Here is a 22,373-nt window from a genome sequence, read left to right as displayed (position 1 = left end):
ACCGGGCTGCTGGAGTGTTTTTTGGGTGCAGATGCGAGTGCCACCGTGGCAAGGGCCCGAGGGAGGTCCCCTTGCAGTAGGCCTCCTCTGCGCGTACACACTCTTTGCCCCCGCTCCCTGTGGGTGTCCCGGGAAGATCTTGCTTTTGCTCATGTTGAGTTTGTAGCCCGAGAAGGCGCCAAACTCTTTCAGGAGCGTGATGGTTTCGTCCATGCTGCTTTGTGGGTCCGAAATGTAGAGGAGCAGATCATCTGCATAGAGTGAGACTGTGTGGCCTCCGCCGCCCCTTCGGATCCCCCTCCAGCTTTTTGCTGCTCTGAGAGCAATTGCTAATGGCTCGATCGCTAGAGTGAACAGCAGCGGGGACAGTGGTCATCCTTGTCTGGTGCCCCTGTGCAGCTGGAAGTATCGGGTGTTGGTGTTGTTGGTCCGTACACGCGCCATGGGAGCGTTGTATAGGATTTTTACCCAGGAGGTGAACTCTGTTCCAAGCCCGAACCGCTCCAGTATCTCTGAGGTATCTCTATTCAACCTTGTCGAAGGCCTTTTCTGCATCCAGGGAGACGATCACCTCTGGTATGTTTTCCCTGGATGGGGTCATTATCACGTTCAGCAGGCGCCTGATGTTCGAGGTTAGCTGTCGACCTTTGACAAAGCCCTCTGTGGTCCTCTACAACCACCTCTAGTATGCAGTCCTAGCCGTTTGGCTAGGATTTTGGCCAATATTTTGGCATCTGCGTTCAGCAGTGAGATTTTAAAATTTGAGAACGTTGAATAAAAATATTTGTTTTAGAAAGAAATGTTTCCATTAAATCGCACCCAAAATGTTAAAGGTCACACCAGAAAATAGCTTACAGTTACCCCTTAAACAATAAGGATTTAAACTAGTTTGGCAGGGGGGTGGGAACCAGAACCATGGATCAGAGGATAGGGTAGCTGTTGAACAGGCAGAAATAGTATGCAGCAGGTCTGTGAGGAAGGATAGACAGTTGATAGGGCAAAGTTGCACTCCGTGGAATGGGTTAAAGTGTGTCTGTTTCAATGCAAGGAGTGTCAGGAATAAGGGAGATGAACGTAGAGCATGGATCAGTACTTGGAACTATGATGTTGTGTCCATTACAGAGACATGGATTTCAATTGGGCAGGAATGGCTGCCAAATAGAACATAGAATATACAGTACTGAAGGAGGCCATTCGGCCCATCGGGTCTGCACCGATCCACTTAAGCCCTCACTTCCACCCTATCCCCGTAACCCAATAACCCCTCCCAACCTTTTTGGATACTAAGGGCAATTTATCATGGCCAATCCACCTAACCTGCACGTCTTTGGACTGTGGGAGGAAACCGGAGCACCCGGAGGAAACCCACGCAGACACGGGGAGAACGTGCAGACTCCGCACAAACAGTGACCCAGCGGGGAACCGAACCTGGAACCCTGGCGCTGTGAAGCCACAGTGCTATCCACTTTTGCTACCGTGCTGCCCAAAAATGTGCAAACTTTTACTCCAAGGCCACCACCGGAAGTCCCTCATTGAATTCTTTCACAATGTGATGAGTCACATTGATGAAGGTCGGGCAGTGGATGTGGTATATATGAATTTCAGTAAGGCAGTTGATACGGTTCCCCATGGTAGGGTCATTCAGAAATTTAGGAGGCATGGGATACAGGGAAATTTGGCTGTATGGATACAGAATTGCTGGCCGAAAGAAGACGGCGAGTGTTAGTGGATGGAAAGTATTCCACCTGGAGGTCGGTGACCAGTGGTGTCCCGCAGGGATCTGTTCTGGGACCTCTGCTCTTTGTGTTTTTTATAAATGACTTGAATGAGGAAGTGCAAGGGTGGGTTAGTAAGTTTGCCAATGATACGAAAGTTGGTGGAGTTGTAGATAGTGTCGAGGGCTGTTGCAGGTTACAACAGGACATTGACAGGATGCAGAGCTGGGCTGAGAAGTGGCAGGTGGAGTTCAACCTAGATAAATGTGAAGTGATTAATTTTGCAAGGTCGAATTTGAATGCTGAATACAGGGTTAAAGGCAGGATTCTTGGAAGTATGGAGGAACAGAGGGATCTTGGGGTCCACGTACATAGATCCCTCAAAGTTGCCACCCAGCTTGATAGAGTTGTTAAGAAGGTGTATGGTGTGTTGGCTTTCATTAACGGGGGATTGAGGTTAAGAGCAGCGAGGTTTTGCTGCAGCTTTATAAAACCCTAGTTAGACCACACTTCCCGTACCAGCCTCCCCGAACAGGCGCTGGAATGTGGCGACTAGGGGCTTTTCACAGTAACGTCATTTGAAGCCTACTTGTGACAATAAGCGATTTTCATTTCGATTTTCATTTCACTTGGAATATTGCGTCCAGTTCTGGTTGCTACATTATAGGAAGGAAGTGGATGCTTTGAAGATGGTGCAGAGGAGATTTACCAGGATGCTGCTTGGACTGGAGGGCATGTCTTATGAAGAAAGGTTGAGGGAGCTAGGGCTTTTCTCACTGGAGAGAAGAAGGAAGAGGGGCGACTTGATACAGGTGTACAAGGTGATGAGAGGCATGGATAGAGTGGATAGCCAGAGACTTTTCCCCAGGGCAAAAATGGCTGTCACGAGGGGATATAATTATTTATTTTAATATTTTTATTAGGGTATTTGCAATTTTCAATAATAATAACAACAGCGACGTAAACATGGCACCATAAACATTTCCACTCCTATCACAAACTTCACCCCCCCAATGATAAAACAACAGTCCCCCCCTTTTTGAATTCTGCTTCTTCTGACATTTTAATTTTCCACGAGAAAGTCGACGAACGGCTGCCACCTCCGGGTGAACCCTAGCATTGACCCCCATAAGGCGAACTTTATTTTCTTGAGACTAAGAAACGCAGCCATACCACTAACCCAGGTCTCTAGACTCGGGGATTTCGAGACCCTCCACATTAATAAGATTTGTCTCTGGGCTACCAGGGAGGCAAAGGCCAAGACGTCAACCTCTTTCACCCCCTGAACTCCCGTCTCTTCCGACACTCCAAACATTGCCACCTCCGGACTTGGCACTACCGTGGACATAGCCTTAGCGAAACCCTGCCAAACCCTCTGAGCTCCGGGCATGCCCAAAACATGTGGACATGATTTGCTGGACTTCCCACGCACCTCGCACACCTGTCCTCTACCCCGAAAAACTTGCTTATCCAGGCCACTGTCACGTGTGCCCAGTGGACTACCTTAAATTGTATCACGCTAAGCCTGGCACATGATGAGGATGTGTTAATCCTGCTTAGGGCATCCGCCCACAGACCCGCCTCTATCTCTCCCCCCCCCCCCCAGCTCGTCTTCCCACTTGCCCTTTAGCTCCTCCACCGGAATTTCCTCCGATTCCATAAGTTCTTGGTAGATGTCCGATATCTTCCCCTCTCCCACCCATGTACTGGAGACTACTCTGTCCTGTATACCCCATGGCGGCAGCAGAGGGAAGGCCAGAACCTGCCTTCTCAAAATGTCTCGTACCTGCAGATACCTAAATCCATTCCCTGCTGGCAATTCAAATTTATCCTCCAAGGTTTTCAAGCTGGGGACGCTCCCGTCTATAAATAGGTCCCCCATCCTCCTAATTCCTGCCCTCTGCCATCTCCGGAACCCACCATCCAGCCTACCCGGTACAAACCGCTGGTTATTACAAATCGGGGTCCAAACCGATGCTCCTTCCACTCTTATATCTCCTCCACTGCCCCCAGATTCTCAGAGCCGCCACCACCACCGGACGTGTGGAGTATCGGGCCGGCGAGAATGGGAGAGGTGCCATTATCAGTGCTCCCAAACTTGTGTCTTTACATGACGCCGCCTCCATTCGCTCCCACACCGACCCCTCCCCCACTACCCACTTCCTAATCATGGGTATATTTGCCACCCAGTAGTAATTACAAAAGTTAGGCAGTGCCAACCCACCCTCCCCCGACTGAGCTCCAGCAACACTTTCTTCACCTGCGGGGTATTACCCGCCCACACAAAGCCCGAAATAACGTTATTCACCCGTTTAAAAAAGGCCCTCTAGATGAAGATGCGGAGGCACTGAAAGACAAACAGAAATCTGGGAAGGACCGTCATTTTCACATTTTGTACCCTCCCCGCCAGTGATAGCAGAAGCATGTCCCATCTCTTAAAGTCCTCCTTCATTTGTTCCACTGCCGGGACAGGTTTAACTTGTGCAGTGCCTCCCATTCCTGAGCCACCTGGATTTCCAAATATTGAAAGCTCCTTTCTAAACGGCAGCTCTCCCAGTCTCTTCTCCTGCCCCCTCGCCTGGATGAGGGGACTTAATTTTAAGGAGATTGGAGGAAGATATAGGGGAGATGTCAGGGGTAGGTTCTTTACACAGAGAGTGGTGGGTGTGTGGAATGCACTGCCAGCAGAGGTGGTGGAGTCAGAGTCATTAGGGACATTTAAGCGACTCTTAGACAGGCACATGGACAGCAGTAAATTGAAGGGGGGTAGGTTAGGTTGATCTTAGATTAGGATAAATGGTCGGCACAACATAGTGAGCGTAAGAACCTGTACTGTGCTGTACTGTTCTATGTTCTATGTAATACTATTCAATGCAGCGAATACAATACCCGTAACTGCTATCTCTATTCCCACTTAAACAACAAGAAAAAAAAACATCTCCGCTCTTAAAGCACCTTCAGTACCAATGGCATATAGGAATACTTCCTTTACAGAGATGTTCTTTGCGAGAGAGACAACCTTTGACACTGCTTTAAAGATAAGATCTGACTCCTGTCAGATCCTTGCAGAAACTCTGACTATATGTCTTCAGAAGATGCTTATCAGCTTGATTCAGCTTCCCCTTATTCTCAGACAATTGCACTGATTTAAAGACTGTTAATCTCTTTTAACTGAACTACAGTGAGAGCAAACTGTTCGACTTATAGTCACAGCTTCATTCAGATCAGAAGTGCACTGAACTGCTTTCTGCAAAATGCCTGATGCCTCCGCTCCACCCAAAAACGACATCATCGTACCAAACTGAAATCTAATTAACTCCACAGGGAATCCCCTTAATCAAAACAAAGTTCCATTAGCTCAAACTTTTTACGATGGTTTAATTGCACCTCTGGCTCCCAAACTTTCAAACTAGGATTTATTTTAAAAGCATGACTACAGAAGTCACACACACAAAAACCCAGGCTTTTAAACCTTACTGTACCAAATACCAATAATACAGTACATCTGAAATTCCTGCATTCATCACACATTGTCTTTAATGGAGAGCTGGGAAGCGTGAAAGAGATTTCAGTCAAGCTAAGGATTAAGGACGAAAGCCAATCAAGATGCTTTAAGGCTAGATCAGTCTCGTACACCATCAGGCCTAAGGTCCAGGCAGAATCCGAGAAACTGGCCAAGACAGGGGTCCTCGTAAGTGATTGGGCCAAGCCGATATTACCCATGATGAAGAAAGATGGTTCGGAACACATATGTTGCGACTCAAAAGCCTCTATCAATACGGTACATGTGCAGAGCAGTACCATCTGCTTTTAATGATTTATTTGCTGAACTGGTTGGAAGTCAGCATTTCAGTAAAGTTGATCTTCGTCAAACTTATCTCCAGATAAATGTGGATCGTTTTACAACAATATTTGAAAGTCTTGCCGCACAAAGGGCGATTCAGATATAAAAGACTTCCATTTGGCGTCATATCTACACCTGCATTGTTCCAACGTGCCATTGATCAAATTCTAGGAAAACTAGTAGACATCCAGTGCCAGTCTGATGACATCTTAGTTACTGGAAAGAATGAAGAAGACCATCTTCAAAATTTAGATACTACACTCAGAGACTAGAGAGCTGAAAGTTGCCTTTGGCTGATAGTTAATGACTAGAGACACTGGCAGGTTGCTCACTTCGGCCACAGGCTCGGTTTGTGGGTGCACACTTTGATGAAGGTTGTGTTGTGTTGGCTGCACGTTCCGTGCGGAAATGCTGGTCGTGTGCGAGGGACCCTGCTCTTTTATTTCATAACTGGTTTTATGTAACTGTGACATGTACAGAAAGAACTTCGGGGTGACAGTCCCCCTACTGTTTTGGAAAGTGTTGTAGGTCCCCTTTTTCCTTGCTGGCACTGTGCAGGATGTTTGGGTGCTACGGACTGTCGATCTGGATGTTGTCTGTAGCCACACACCCCCCCCCCCCCCCCCCCCCCCCAACCTGGTTCGTCTGTGGCTGGAAGGACCGCCGCACCGATTGGGCCTTGGGTTGATGGGTCCGACGCCGTGTTGTGCAGCGTCCCCGGTTTGGCTGCTGGTGACTTTGCCCCCTGTGCAACTAGTGGGGATGTTGGCCCAGATGTAAAGATGCAGCGGCTCCCCAGTTCTGTAACGTCTTGTTGGAACCAAAACGCTGTTTGTTTTTTATCATCTGTCATCCGGCCGCTGCAGGTTTGCACCGTCTTTTGTCCTCTTCTATTTTCTTGACCTTTTTCTCTTCATTGCCTCCTCTTCGTTGTCTTCCTTTCAGAGAGTCTTTGGACTTTGGGGAAAACGGATGTAATGATTGCATGGGACACATCTGGCTGGGTGTGATTGTTTCCCTATGCTCATTGGTGCTGTAAGCTATTCCATTATTGGCAGGGTAGCCAATTAGCACTGATTTAAAAGTTCAGCCAATGTGGGGCTGACCAGAAAGGAGAGAGGGCTCAGTGAAGTGTACCCGACCTCGTGTAGGTAATGTTGTTTGCTGAATAAAGAGACGTTTAAGAAACTCATCGGTCTCCCCTCGCTTTACTAAACTTAGGCCCACTTGCAGTTTCCAAAGCAACCCCTTTTATTTGGAGCGTGAGTGGAGTTAAAGACAAAATTGTTCAATGGAAGAATTAGTTCAGCCAGACAGTGAACGTGGTGGTTGATGGGGACTGTTTGTACCTCCATCCCAGGAAGCATTAGAGACTCTTCAGGTTGTCCTGTTGGGTATGGCATTATAAAGAGTTTGGATGTCTTTTTGCTTTCCATGATCGTCCCTTTTATCATTTAATTCCTCTTTCTTTCTACTCTATCACAGACCTTTCTATCTGTTCTTATCACCCTTCAACCCTTACCGTGCCTGGCTTAAAAACTGTTATAGCTCTACGCATTTCCAATTTTGAAGGGCCATCAGCCTGAAACATTAACTCTGTTTGCCTCTCCACAGATGATGCCAAACCTGATAAGTATTTCTAGCATTTTCATTTTCAACTTCCATTTCCATTTCTTTTATTATGGTTCTATGGGCTTGCTTTCATGGTTTAGTTGGTGTTCTCCAGAGCCACTTGGATGGGGGCCAAGGCCTCCTCCATCGATTTCTGGAGGTGCTCTGACACAGCCCGCCAGTGTTATCAAATTCTTTCGCCAGGGCACTTGAAAGCGCCTCGGCCGTTGGTGAATTGGTCAGAGTCCCAGAGGCTGCCTCTGCCATTTTCTCTGCTGACAAGTTCTGAGAGGCTTCCAATTCTGTCAACGAACTTCTACTGTCCGCCACCTTCTTTCCCCTGACTTTTCAGGGCATTTCACTTATATAGGATCCTTGTCCCATTAATTATATGGGTTTTCAAAAGAAAATACCCCCTTAAACGAAGAAAAAAGCAAAAAGTGTTGTACCCTAATGGGAGCCACCTAGAGTTTGGTGTGAATGAACTGCTGAAGTAATTTCCATTTCTCCGTCTCTCACCCTAAAACTAAACAATATTTTTCAACTCAGTCTTGAAATATGTACTAGCTGAGCTATTGCTATCCATTTCATCAACTATCCAGGGAAGTCAATATTTTGTTTTACTTTGGAAGAGAATTGGATAAATACTTGAAAAGAAAAAAAGTGTAGGGGGCTGTGGGGAAGAACAGGGAAGTGGAACTGGTTGGATTGTTGGTTCAAAGAGCCGACACAGGAATGATGGACCAAATAGCCTCTATCTGTTTTGTATCATTCTATCAAATCAGACATTATGAGGTTGTTTGTTTCTGTTTTGGAGCAGAGGCTTTGTGGTTTGTTATGTACAAAATGTGTGCTCAATTATCCTGTGGTGCAGTTTTTCACCATGGACAAGTGTTTTTGTGGTAACATAGTGTTTATGAAACAGGCTGGTACTTCTTTACTAACCGTTATATTCATTTTCGGTTGCACAGTTGTCACTTTCGAATTGCATTCACTCTATGTTTGTGTATAACACATGTTTGAATAGTTTGATTTCAGAGGAAGAGCTTTAAGCTTCAGTAATCATAGTTGGCCAGAATTTCTCCGGTCGTTGTGATTCACTTCTCCCGTCAGCAACACACCCCGGCCAACGGGTTTCGCAGCGGCATAGGATGGTTACGATGGGAAATCCCATTGACAAACGGCAGCAGGGTCGAATCCCACCGCCAGCAAACAGCACGTGGCTGAGAAACACATGGCTGGGGGACCGCAGAATCCAGCCCTTAATCTTTCAGCATTTGTCTTTGGGAAGAATTCACATCTGCCTAACTAGGGATGGGGGAAAGGAATGAATTCTCCCTGTCCCTGATCCACGGGCGCATTTTAACAGATTCTGACTGGTTAATACATTTCAAGAATGGAAGCGAGGCCTGTTGGTATACTGCTGATATCGAACTATGTTCCAGAAATAAGCCTGTCTAACTAAGTCACACATGTTGTATGGGATACTACTAATCTAACTAACTCACACATATGTGAATGGCTGCTATTTTCAGATGGAAAGTATCTTGGAAACACAATTCTGAAGCAGGCTTAGCACTTTAAGTACTCCTCAGTTTTAAGTACTGCCAGACTTGCATCATATCTGGCAACCTTAACCCTCCATCAAGTTACCCTTCCCCCACTGCCCACCACTTGCCTGTCTAATTGTGACTGCAATTGTAATTTATAAATTAGGCCTAACCTCATCTATAGATTCCACAGCAAGTGTTCAAATCTGTTGTAGGAGTACTTCCAGCACATGTAAAGTTATTTTCAACAGTCGTATTGGCAGGAACCCGGTAAAGAGTAATGTTATATCTGCTGAATTAAATGCTTTGATTTATTGTGCATTATTCAAAAGATTAAATCTGCTTGCAGCTATGGTCCCTGCAGTACAGTCCGATCATTGAGCTGCATCTGGTAGAAGTAGAGAGAAGAGCTGCTTTAATCGTGAAAACCAAGGTCACCTTTATTAGACAACAATGCCAACTGTATTTTATATTTAATTATTTGCCTCTTTTTTTTGTGTCTAATTTTGATTCTGCACTTAAGGATTTTTGTTAAACTCTCAGTTTAACAAACCAAATATTCTTTTTGGGCAGAGGCTGCTCAGAGCTGTACAGGATACCAATGGTCGAATATAAAGTGGACAATGAAGGCACTCCTTGCGAGTTCAAAACCCCCTTCAGACGAAACACTACCTGGCACCGAGTGGCCACACCAGCGGGGCAGCCACTCTCCCGATGCTCCCCAATACAAGGAGCAGCCGACAGGCTTCAATCACAGCAAATGTTACAGCAGGTCCGTGCAGCTATTCCTCGCAGTACATCCTTTGACAGAAAACTGCCAGATGGTGTGAGGTAATGTTCTTCTTAATTCCTCTTAACTGCTGAAATTCTACCTCTGAAATTCCGGCATCAATACCAAGGGGCTGCACACGTCCTAATTGAATGCAACTCCAAAGCGTGAATACTGCTTTGAGGGCAGATTTAATGGAGCATGCCTCCTAAGCTTACAGACTGAAATGAGTGTTGTTTGACTGGGAGACAGCTGTGTGCTGTCTAACTGCAGTACAGCTTTAGGGAGTAGCATAGGTAAATCTTTGACAGCAATTGCACTGATGATTTATTTAACTCTCCATCTTCCATTGAAAATATGAAAATGTTCTCAGATATTTTATATATTCATTTATGAATGTGCTTGTTAAGTGAGCCTGCAAGTGTAAATATTAACTTGCTATAATTGTCTCCATTTCTGTCTCAGAAAAACACTCAGTGGGATTCTCTGTCGGCGGGATCCTCTGTTTCGTCGGCAGCACACCCATTCCTGCAGGTTCCCCGAAGGCGTGGGGGTGGCCACAATGGGAAACACCATTGGCCGGGTGTGGGAAAGGGGAACCCTGCTGTCGGCAGGGGCGCACCGCACCGGAAAACGAGGCCGGCGGGACGGAGAATCCCGCCCAATATATGTACTTATTAGTCAGGGAATGATTTAAATGTATCTGTACCATACATGCCAACTGGCAATTTGAGGGTTTGGGCTGACGAGATTCACTCTGTCCTTGACGCTTCCAGTCCTCCCTTTCCCAACCCACCCCCCAGCAGCTGTCTGTTTCCAGCAGGTAGGAAACTGAACACCTCTCGCCTTCAAAACTGGTACAAGCAATGATCTCAGCCATTGTACGAGAAGCAGGTATTCTCATCAGAGCAGAAATTTCAGACTACAGCATATAATCGTCAGAATTGCTGCTATTAGTAGCAAGAACAGTGTTGTACTCTGCCTGATTGCCTTGAACCTTTCAACATACCCTGCTATAACATATTTAGTAATAGCTTCTAACATTCTTGTGAAGAATCCATATCCTCACAGTTGATTTACCATCAGCCAGTCCAACAGGAGAGATGCACAGAGATATTTAAAAGCAACAGCAAAAGCTTTTGACCTCCAAGCTGTTGGCTTGGCACCAGTTGATGGGAAAGAGTTGATTGAAATGCAACAGACCAGAAAGCAAATGTGTATATATAGCTACCATCCAACATGAAGATGAGAATTTTGATGGATGTAGGTTTATATAATATTGACCATCATTAACAACACCATAGGCAGGATCAGCCAGATAATCCCGTTTGCACCGAAATCGGGGGCGGGCACCTCTTTTGTGATGCTCCGCCCCTCAAGACAGCATACTCGCCATCGGAGCGGCCTCAGGATGACACCTGAGGCCCTTACCGATGCTCCTGCCCGATGGGCTGAGTTCCCGACAGCGTGGAACACTTATCCTTTTTTTTGTGAACCCAGCGTGGCGGCTGCGGACTGAGTCCAGCACCACCACAGTCGGAGGGGAGCAATTCCGCTGGCAGGGGGCCTTCGTCGGGGATTGGTGGGGTGGCGAGGCTGGTTACAGGGGGGCAGTTTTTGGCAGACCGGGTCTGCGCATGGCCAGCGCCATGTTGCACGCGCGGCCGATGCAGTCCGCCACCGTGTGCATGCACGGCCACGGACCCGGCAATTCTCCAGCCATATCGCGGGTAAAGCCTTTATGCTGCACGGCTGCTAGCCCCCCACCAGACGGAGGATTGGTACAGCTTTTGCGTAATTTTTGCTGGCATAAGATGCCACTGTTCCCACGCCAACGTCAGCACTTAGTCTGCAAATCGGAGAATCCAGCCCCTTATAGTTACATAGCACCTGTGAGGTGCAAAAAACATCTCCAGGCACTTTGCAAATGGGTATTATGAAAGTAAATTTCTCAAGGAAGAAGAAATCTGGACATGACTAAAGGATCAGTTGAAGAGATGAATTTCAGAGAACTGTAGGGTTGAATATTCCCAGGTTTGGGGAGCTAGGAAAATAGGGGGAGTCACATGGGACACATTCCCTCTGCTCGAAAACTTGACCAGGGTTGGGCTGGAAATTGTTGGATCTGCTATCCACTCCATGGCAGCAGACAGCCAGATGCACTTTTTTTAGGGCCCCAATTAGCGGTGATTTAGCGGCCTCATCATAAATTAAAGGTTTAATTAGTTGTGATATTACAATACTTATACTGAACTATATTCTTAATCCTGTGTAAAAAACGGTTGAGTGACATGATGGGAAACTGTAGTTTGAGCTTTCATTGATTGACCAAATGTTTTATTGACCCGGAAGGCGTAAAAGGAGTCAAAAAAGGAGTCAAAAAGTAAACATCAAAGTGTGAAGTCAGACAGTGGGAACTGAAACATAAACACCTCAGCAGAATCTCAGAAGCCTATGTGCGAATTAGAGCCAGTACAAAATAGCTGGGTGCCAAGGCAACCATGCTTTCCGTGTTTTGACCAGGCACTAGCATTGGAATGGTTGAGCTACTGGGTGTTGGAACATGGGAACCAGAGATCTTGGGCTGGATTCTCTGTTTTTGGGACTATGTCCCCCACGCCAGGGTAAAAACTGTGGACTTTCACAGCAGATATGGGCCACAGATACGGGCCGTCGCACTTCCGGGTCAGAGGCCGCACATGCACACGGCGGCGGCCTCCAGCGGCCGCGCCATGCGCCATGGCTGACTTGGACATAGAGCTGGACGCTGAAAATAGACCCCCGATTGGCCGTGCGCCCGACCCTGACCGCCCGCCCAAAGATTGCCCGGCTGTGTATAAGTTCTCCCCTGTCTTCTGATCAGCCCGCCCCCGACCAGGGCAGCCGCGGACTGAGTCCGCAGCTGCCACGCTAGTCTCCTGACTGGCAGGACCAAGAGTGGTCCAGGCCATTGGGACTTCGGGAGGTCGGGGGCAGAGAATGGTGGAGCGGGCCTCCAGCAATGGCCCTGGTAGTTGCTTAGCAGCTTTTCGTGGCCCGCAAAATCGGGGAACCGGCGCCGGTCCCGATTCTGTGTGGGGAAATGAATTTCGGCGGCGGCGTACAGAGAATCCAGCCCCTTGAAAGGTTGACTTGGTTTGGATCCAATTACATCTTTTGCAATGATTCAGTGGAGTTGGTTTGTAAATTGGGCAGCACGGTGGCTCAGTGGTTAGCACTGCACTGAGGACCCGGGTTTGATTCCGCCCCTGGGTCACTGTCTGTGTGGAGTTTGCACATTCTCTCCGTGTCTGTGTGGGTTTCACCCCCACAACCCAAAGATGTGCTGGTTAGGTGGATTGGCCACACTAGATTGTTCCTTAATTGGAAAGAAAATAATGGGGTACTCTTTTATTTTAAAGAAAAATTTAAGGTGATTTGTAAAGAAAGTATCGGAGGAAATTGACTAAGCATAGAAATTATATACATTTTATGTGTCTCATTGGCTGATGCAATGGCACCTGGGACATGACTAGAGTAGTTGCATGGAAATTGCGCTTCTGCCTGGGTATAATGGGAATGTTCTTGAGCTTTGATGCTACAGTTCAGACATCAGCGTGTTTCAAGTTTTATTTACACTGAATAAAATATAACCCTGTCACCAATAAGGATATCACTTCAAATCACTTCAGGCCTTAGAAAATAGGTTATAGAGTTTAATTGACTCTGCTACTCTGAATTCCAACAGGTCCCGGGAGTGTCAATATTAGGGGAGGGTCCTGGGAGCAAATGAGTGTTTTTTGGGGTCTCGTGGAATGTGCCAATGTTTACATAGGATCGCTCCTCCAACTACAAGATGCAAGTCAGGAGTGTGATGGAATACGCTCCACTAGCCCATATGAGTGCAACTCCAACATACTTGAGAAGCTCCACACCATCCAATACAAAGTAGCCTGGATGATCAGTTCCTGATCCACCATCTGCATCCCACTTTCTCCAAATCAAAGTTGGAGCAATATGTACCCGCATGGGTCCGAGCTCCGCTTCCCTTTTTACGAGTTATGTAGAACATTCCTTGTTCCAGGCCTACACTGGTCCCCTCCCACAACTCCTTTACCGGTACATCGATGATTATTTTGGTGCAGCTTCATGCTCTCATTCGGACATGAAAAAATCCATCAACTTCGCTTCCAGTTTCCACCCCTCCATCACTTTCACCTGGTCCATCTCAGACACTTCCCTTCCCTTCCTTGACCTTATTGTCTCCATTTCTGGCAATAGACTATCAACTAATATCCACTACAAGCCCACTGACTCCCACAGCTATCTGGACTACAGCTCTTCACACCCTACACCCTGTAAGGACTCCATCCCTTTCTCTCAGCTCCTTCGCCTCCGTTTAATTTGTTCCGAAGATGCCACTTTCCAAAGTGGTGCTTCAAAAGTGTGTTCCTTTTTCCTCAACCGTGGCTTTCCACCTACAGTTGTTGGCAGGGTCCTCAACAGCATGCGGTCCATCCCCCACGCCACTATCTTCGCCCCCTCCCCTCCCAGAACAAGGATAGAGTCCCCCTCGTTCTCACATTTCACCCACCAACCTCCGTAATCCTCCGACAACTCCAGCGTGATGCCACCACCAGTCACATCTTCCCTTCACTCTCTCTGTCAGCATTCTGCAGAGACCGTTCCCTCCAAGATAATCTAGTCCACTCCTCCACCGTACCCAACACCTCTCCCATCACCCATGGCACCTTCCCATGCAATCACAGAACATGTAACACCTGCCCCTTTACCTCTTCCATGCTTAACATACCAGTCCCAAAACACTCATTCTAGGTTAAGCAGCATTCCACATGTATCTCTTTCAATTTGATCTATTGCATTCGCTGCTCCCAATGTGGTCGTCTCTATATCGGAGAGACCAAACGCAGACTGGGTGATCGCTTTGCTGAGCACCTTCGGCCTGTGCACATTCAGAACCCTGACCTTCCCGTTGCTTACCATTTCAACACATGACCCTGCTCCCATGCCCACATACCTGTCCTTGGCCTGCTGCAATGTTCCAGTGAAGCTCAACGCAAACTGGAGGAACAACACCTCATCTTCCGGTTAGGCTCACTACAGCCTTCCGGTCTCAACATCGAATTCAACAACTCCAGATGATTAGCTCTGCCCATCTCGACCCCTGTCGTGTTAGGTGTTCTGATGTACAAATGATCCAACACGGCTGTAGATGGTATAACTCTGTTTTATTGTCTAAACAACGGTAACAACTAACTACTGGCTTGGGTACGTGCTTCACCAGCTAACCTGTGGACCCAGCCCTATCACTATCTTAGTGAGGCACTCAGCATATGGTCTATGTCTGAGTGGCGCGCTGTGAGCTCTGTGCTCTGAGCTATCTCCTGGTAGAATGAGCGGGAACTGTGGTGTTTCCTGTTTTATAGTGCGTGTGCTCTCACTGGTGATTGGCTGCGCTGTTATGTGTGTGCTGGTTGGTCCAACTGCCTGTCCATCAGTGTGTGTGTGTGATTGCACCATGATATGCTGATGTGGATATCATGACAACCCCTTTGTTTTCATGCCATTTCATTTTTAACTGTCTTTTACCTTTTATTTATTTCTTATCTTTCTTTATATATATCCCCCCTTATCTTTTCTCCCTTTTGCTTCTCCCTTCACCCCGACATCTGTCACAGTTTACGCTCTGATTTTAGTTTCTCTGCTGTTTGGTCTTTCACACCTTTTATTCTCTCTGGGGACTGCCATTAGTACTCTTTTCCCTTGGATACTGTGGCCATTAGCACTTTTTCCCTTGCTTTCTCTGGCTATTACTCATCTTTCATTCCCTCACCCCACAGCATAATTATCTCTCATTTTCTATGATTTCTTAGCTTTGACAAAGGGTCATCTGGTCTCGATACGTTAGCTCTTTTCTCTCCCTACGATGCTGCCAGATTTGCTGAGATTTTCCAGCATTTTCTTTTTTCCTTTAGTGATGTTGGTTGAGGGCTAAATATTGACCATGACACAGGATAGTGCCATGGGATCTTTTGCCTTTCTGAGAGGGCAAATGAAACAGCACTTCTAGCAGTGCAGGCACTCGCTCATTTACTGAATTGCTAGCCTAGATTATATGCTAAAGTCTTTCGTGAGGCTTGAACCCACACTGTCTGACATAGGCAAGCGCATTGCCACAATGGTCAAGACTGACAACAATTCTAGCAATGCTGGTCCACAGGTGACGCTACAGATGTATAAAAATGATGTGTGTAATAATACAACAGGATTTTTAAGAATTCTGTCATCTGCAAAGAATTTAAAGAGCCACAGGAAAATTAACAACAGATATATTAAAAACAATATGATATTGGAGTGCATTGAAGTTATTAGTATTTGAGCTTGGGATTAGCAGTACATTAATGGGATGCAATCTTTTTAAAGAAGGAATATTTTACTTTTCAGTACTTGTTACGTAGACATTTGTGAGAATAAGCATGGGGGAGAAACATTCCCAAAATAGAGAAGTAAGTGTGGTATTCAAGAATTGTCTCCTCACCATTCATGACCACAGCTGTAATTACTGTCTCAGACTTCGAAACAGGTATGAAAGGAGCATAATGTTATGAAATTGATTCTAACTAAAGTGCTGACAAGCTTTAAATAAGCATCATAATCCATGGATAAGATTAATTAGAGGCTGTTTTGAGAATCTAATATTTAATCATCAAGGTTTTAACTATTTAAAAACTGGCTTATTTGAAATTCACACCAAAGTACAATAAAAACAAAAATGCTGGAAATACCCACCATACCAGGTCACCCATTAATGGAGAGAGACTGTCAGCATTTCAGATTTATGAGCTTTCATCAGAATTCAGAGCATCAAATTGAAATGTTGGACCAGAGGCAGGAAGCTTAGCCAAGAAATATCACAACCTGGTAGACCCGTCTTCTTTAAAAGGGACCCTAGATGCCCTATTTTTATTCTGGGAAAGGCGGTCTTGGGATACCGTCAGGCCCACTGTCCTTGGGCAGTTCAGAGGTGGCTATAGAGGCAGGTAAATGCCCAGGCAACTTCTTTGCTGTCCCATTTTGGTTCTCTGAGACTTTTGCCCAGACGTTTGGCTGTTGGGTCATCTACCACTCACCCCAGATGTTCCCATACTCCCATGCCACTCCCATAACCACTCACCCAGAATCCACTTTGGTCATAGCTCAGGAGCCATGTGGAGATGAAAAGAAACAACACTCCTAGCAATCTAAGAGCGCTCTCATTCATACACATTTGATACTGGAAAAAAACCTAATTCAAAATATTTGCATTCCATCAAGTGGTCAAATTGAAGTAAAAACAAACAAACTTCTATTCGCTAAACATATCAAAGACATTCCAACAGCGTCTTAAATTTATCGATTAAAATGTGAGCTCAGTCCCGACTGACATGAGTGGTGTTTAACTTTTGAAACTGAGCCAAGCATTTATAATGGGTTCATCTATAATAGCACGCCTTGGTAAATATAAGTCTATTGAAACTGGGACCAGATGGGTAATAACCTTTTCTGAGCTACACCAGATGTCCTCTCAATGCACATTTCAACAGCAATTCTCTTTACTCTTAATTGGTTTAAATCATTTTTTGAGGGCTGGGGATTTAAACCACTTCATATTATCCGCCCTTCAAGGTAGTTGACACTCCTTCCATAAAATCAAGATCCCCACACCAGGTTAAGGATGTCAGAATAACAAAAATGGAGTCTGTTTGAATTTGGCGCTGGTTTCAAATGTCCCTGATGAATTTGGGTTTCCTGCCTTGTGATTCACACCCTGCCTTCTTTCCCAGATAAATGGGATCTGTTGGAAATGGGCAAAGAGTTAGTTTTGATGTGGAGGTGAACCCACAACCATCTGATGTAGAGACAAGTGCATTACTACTGAGCCACGAGGAACTGAACACAGAGGAAAGGCCACATAAATTTAGGCTTAAAGCCCTTAATCTTAAAGATAATCTTGCACGGAAAGACAAATTATGCTAATAAATGGTTGGAACATACAGTGCAGAAGGAGGCCATTCAACCCATTAAGTGTGCACCAACCCACTTTAAGCCCTCACTTCCCCTGTAACCCAATAACCCCTCCTATCCTTTTGGACACTAAGGACAATTAGCATGGCCAATCCACCTAACCTGTCCGTCTTTGGACTGTGGGAGGAAACCAGGGCACCCAGAGGAAACCCACGCAGACAAGGGGAAAACGTGCAGACTCCGCAAAGACAGTGACCCAGCGAGAAATCGAACCTGGGACCCTGTGAAGCCACAGTGCTAACCACTGTGCTACCGTGCTGCTCCTTGGGAAAGATAAACCCAGAACATTACTGTAAATTAAACTGAGAGAGTAGGATAGAAGGGTACAGGTTTAAACTTGAGACGGTGGCTTTTAGGACTGATATTTTTTCAATCCATGCGAGATCTTTTTGTGTGGGGGGGGGGGAACAAATACGACCAGTTTCCATAAAGTTTGGAGTAGCCCGCCAGTCCACTCTACTTCTTGCTCCTTGGCCATGCATTCTCTTGTATCTCCCGTCACAAAAGCCATTTTTGTGACACTCTCTCTGTTTGCCATCCTGCTGATCCTACCCGGTGATTTCAGAGTGCCCCGTGATTCTTTTTACACTCGCCCATGACCGACTCACAGGCCGCGACTGCCACTTTGAAAAAGTATTATCTATAGAGACCTATAGAGTTCCCATGGTGATTTGATTGACCATATTTTATCGTGTATGTATGTGTCGACAACCGCAATTCTCATCTCTGCATCCGGCACACCATGAGAGATGGAATACCAGTGTGCAGCCCAAGTATTGTCAGTGGTCAACAATCCGTTAGTAAAGTAAATTTCCTTCCATATAAGTTTGATAAAATTGTTTAATTCCAAAATTAATGCCGAGAGCTTACTCCTCTCTCTCTGCATTTCTGCTTTGTTCAAGGATCTTGATGCAAAAGCTATTGGCTTCTCTTCACCATTGGGAATTATGTGAGAAACCACTCCTCCTATCCCATATGATGATATGTTGCAAGCCAGTTGCAAGGGTAACTTCGGATCAAAGTGTGTCAAGACTTCTGACTTTCGTAGTACCTCTTTAGCTTGTACAAAGGCATTCTCGCACTGATCCACCCAATTCTATTTCCTGTTTTGGCACCATAAGTTGGGTAAAGGCTTGAAAATAGTTACTAGATTAGGGACAAACCTTCTAAATAGTTTAATCAGCCCAAAAATGATCAAAGTTGATTTATGTTTTGAGGTGCAGTTATGGTTTTTACTTTTGTCAGTGATTTCTACAATCCCTTTGTATCAATGATGTGCCCCAGGTAATCAGTAGAAGATTTGAATTATTCACATTTATCCTTCTGTTCTCTGAGTTCACAATCTTCTGATCTCTGGAGTGCAACACCTAAACTTTGAATATTCTGTTCTGCATTCTTTCCAGTAACTAATATATCTGGTGCAATCTACCCAAATGGGAACAGAGTCCCGTAACAGTGCCCCTGCCAGTGCTAGGCTAGCATCCAGGTGGCACTGTCAGGGTGCCATGCTGGTGGTGGCACTGGGTGTGCCATGGTGTCACCCTGCCCAGAGGGCAAGCACCCGGAAGCCTCCAATTCCCTGGGTGACCACCACGAGTGCCGTTCCGTCTGATCCCTGTTTATGGGGACCAGTACTGACCGAATCTCCCGAGGCGAGGGAATTACACCTTGAGTAGATTGTGAGAATGAATATTAGAGTGAGACTAGCTGTCTCACTCTAACATGCTGGTTTTCAAAAAGCAATCCCGCCCAAAATGGGCAGGATTCACATTGCGACATCTCGTGAGATCGTGTTCGATCTTGCGAGGCATGGCGAGCTGGTTAGATCCTGGAAGAGGGATCACCTGGCATCTACGGGTAGCGTTGCGCCACACTGCCCTTTGGATGTAATGCGGCTGCTAGATCGTACCCATCATCTCAGTAGTATTCAATTCCTTTTAGTTTGCATAGAATTTGATCCATGGCACATTGGAACAACGCAGCTGTGGACATGATGTCAAATGGAAGTCTTTTATTTCTAAATCGCCGTTTATGTGTCATGATTGTCAAATATCGTTGTGAATCTAGATCCACATTTATCTGGAGATAAGCTTGACTAAGGTCAACTTTACCGAAATACAGACCTCCAGGCAACCCAGGAAATAAATCATCAATCAAAGACAGAGGGTCTTGTTCTGCACACAGTACCGATTGATATCGACTTCAATATCGTCACATATGCATACTGAACCATCTTTCTTCATCATGGATACGATTGGCATGTTCCGATCACTTATGTTAACGGGTTTGAGGACCTCCTTGACCAGCCTCTCTAATTCTGCCTTGATCTTCGGCCTTGACCTTAGGCTTGATGGAGTACGGTACTGAACCAGCCTTTAAGCATCTTGCTTGGCTTTCGTCCTTAATCCTTAGCTTGACTGAGATCTCTTTCATGCTCCCCAGCTCTCCATTGAGGACAATAGCATGTTTCTTTAAAATCTTCAGTAGGCCTGCTTTGTACTCCAACATGAGATTCACCTTGATCCAGCCAGATTCTCCCTAATAAGACTGGATAGTTACCTCTAACAATGTGCAGGGACAAGCCTGCGGTCTGTCCTTTAGCTGCACATTTACATCGATATGGCCCCTCAATGGAACCACTTCCCCAGTATAAGTTTTTCATATCATCTTTGAAGGTTTTAAGGTGATATGTCATAGTTGCTCTTGGTAGACAGTTTCTGGTACCAACAAAACTGCTGCTCCATTCATCGGTTATCCATCCAGGAATAAAGGAGTAACCCAATAATGGTTTGTTGCACCTGCAAAAGCCAGTATGTTTAATGACAGTTTGTCTTGCGCCTTTTGTATCACATAGATCCTTTTCCCTCTATTCGGTTTTCTATTTGATGCACTTGGCTCTTGCTTTTTATTGTTCCTATTTAGAACTTCTTGTTTCTTTCCCAAACACACCCTTCGTTGTTAATTCGATAGAAATCATGACTCCTAAAGCCTTCTTTAGGTTTATGTTGCTATCTGTTAACAGCCTTTTGTGGGATAGCTTTGCTTCTTTTTTTTTAAAATAATTTTTATTAAAGGTTTTCATAAAATATCAATAACAAAATGAGAAAGAAAAAAGAACCCAACAGGGTTAAGTACAAAACACAATCTAAAAAAGCAACCCCCCAAACCCCTCCCCCTGTACATAAATAATAAATTAACATTAATACCCCGACTTAAGACAACAGGTGTATACACCCCCTCAGACCCTTCCAGTGTAAATAACATAAACAAAAATAAAGTCGTGTCCCCCCCCCCCCCCCCCCCCCCCCCCCCCGAGCTGCTGCTGCCATTGACCAATGTCTAGCGTTCTGCCAGAAAGTCTAAGAATTGTTGCCACCGCCTAAAGAACCCTTGTACCGACCCTCTCAAGGCGAATTTCACCCCCTCCAATTTAATGAACCCTGCCACATCGATGATCCAGGATTCCACGCTTGGGGGCCTCATATCTTTCCACTGAAGGAGAATCCTTCGCCGGGCTACCAGGGACGCAAAGGCCAGAATTCCAGCCTCTTTCGCCTCCTGCACTCCCGGCTCCCCTGCCACCCCAAATATTGCGAGCCCCCAGCCCGGTTTGACCCTGGATCCTACCACCCTCGACACCGTCCTCGCTACGCCCTTCCAAAATTCCTCCAGCGCTGGGCATGCCCAGAACATATGGGTGTGATTTGCTGGGCTCCCTGAGCACCTAACACACCTGTCCTCACCCCCAAAGAACCTGCTCATCCTTGTCCCGGTCATGTGTGCCCTGTGCAGCACCTTAAACTGTATGAGGCTGAGCCTCGCGCATGAAGAGGAAGAGTTCACCCTCCCTAGGGCATCTGCTCATGTCCCCTCTTCGATCACCTCTCCCAACTCCTCCTCCCACTTACCTTTCAACTCCACCACCGAGGCCTCCTCCTCCTCCTGCATCACCTGGTAAGTTTCCGAGATCTTCCCCACTCCCACCCACCCCCCCCAAGAGCACCCTGTCCTGTACTGTGTGTGGCCAGTACCAATTCCATCACCTGCCGTCTGGCAAACGCCCTTACCTGTAAGTACCTGAAGGTGTTCCCCGGGGGGAGCCCGTACTTCTCCTCCAGCTCACCTAAGCTCGCGAACTTCCCGTCCACAAACAGGTCCCCCAACTTTCGTATGCCTGCCCTGTGCCACCCCGAAAACCCTCCACCTGTTCTTCCTGGGGCGAACCGGTGGTTCCTCCATAATGGGGTCCACGCCGAGGCCCTAACTTCCCCCCTATGCCGCCTCCACTGCCCCCAAATTTTGAGGGCTGCCACCACCACTGTGGTATCCCTCCTTGGAGTGAGTGGCAGCGGTGCCGTTGCCAGCGCCCTCAGACTCGTACCCACACAGGACGCCGTCTCCAGCCTCTTCCATGCAGCCCCCTCCCCTTCCATCACCCACTTGCGCACCATTGTCGCATTGGCGGCCCAGTAGTACCCACAGAGGTTGGGCAGCGCCAGCCCCCCTCTATCTCTACTCCGCCCCAGGAACACCCGTCTCACCCTCGGAGTCCCTCGCGCCCACACAAACCTCATTATACTCCTGTTAACCCGCCTGAAAAAAGCCTTTGGGATAAACACGGGGAGGCACTGGAACAGGAACAAAAACCTTGGGAGCACCGTCATTTTGATTTACTGCACCCTATCCGCCAGGAACAGCGGCAACGCGTCCCACCTCTTGAACTCCTCCTCCATTTGCTCCACCAGCCTTGTAAAGTTAAGCCTATGCAGGGCCCCCCAGCTCCTGGCCACCTGGACCCCCAAATATCTGAAACTCCTCTC

General features: G+C 46.6%; 1 protein-coding gene across 4 annotated transcripts in view; it reads left to right on the top strand.

Moving 5' to 3' along the window:
• Positions 1-22,373, top strand: part of sipa1l2 (signal induced proliferation associated 1 like 2) — an 825,665-nt gene that overhangs the window by 565,209 nt on the left and 238,083 nt on the right. For 3 of the 4 annotated variants that reach the window (XM_072498535.1, XM_072498536.1, XM_072498537.1), the window contains exon 11: positions 9,294-9,551. The exons of the other annotated variant lie outside the window; for it this stretch is intronic. In XM_072498535.1, the coding sequence (XP_072354636.1) occupies positions 9,294-9,551 (258 nt within the window). The remainder of the gene's footprint in view (positions 1-9,293; positions 9,552-22,373) is intronic. 4 annotated transcript variants of the gene reach the window in all.

Source organism: Scyliorhinus torazame, chromosome 4 (genome assembly GCF_047496885.1).
Source record: "Scyliorhinus torazame isolate Kashiwa2021f chromosome 4, sScyTor2.1, whole genome shotgun sequence".
In the NCBI taxonomy this organism is placed as follows: Eukaryota; Metazoa; Chordata; class Chondrichthyes; order Carcharhiniformes; family Scyliorhinidae; genus Scyliorhinus; species Scyliorhinus torazame.
This window is presented reverse-complemented; position numbering and strand designations above follow the sequence as displayed.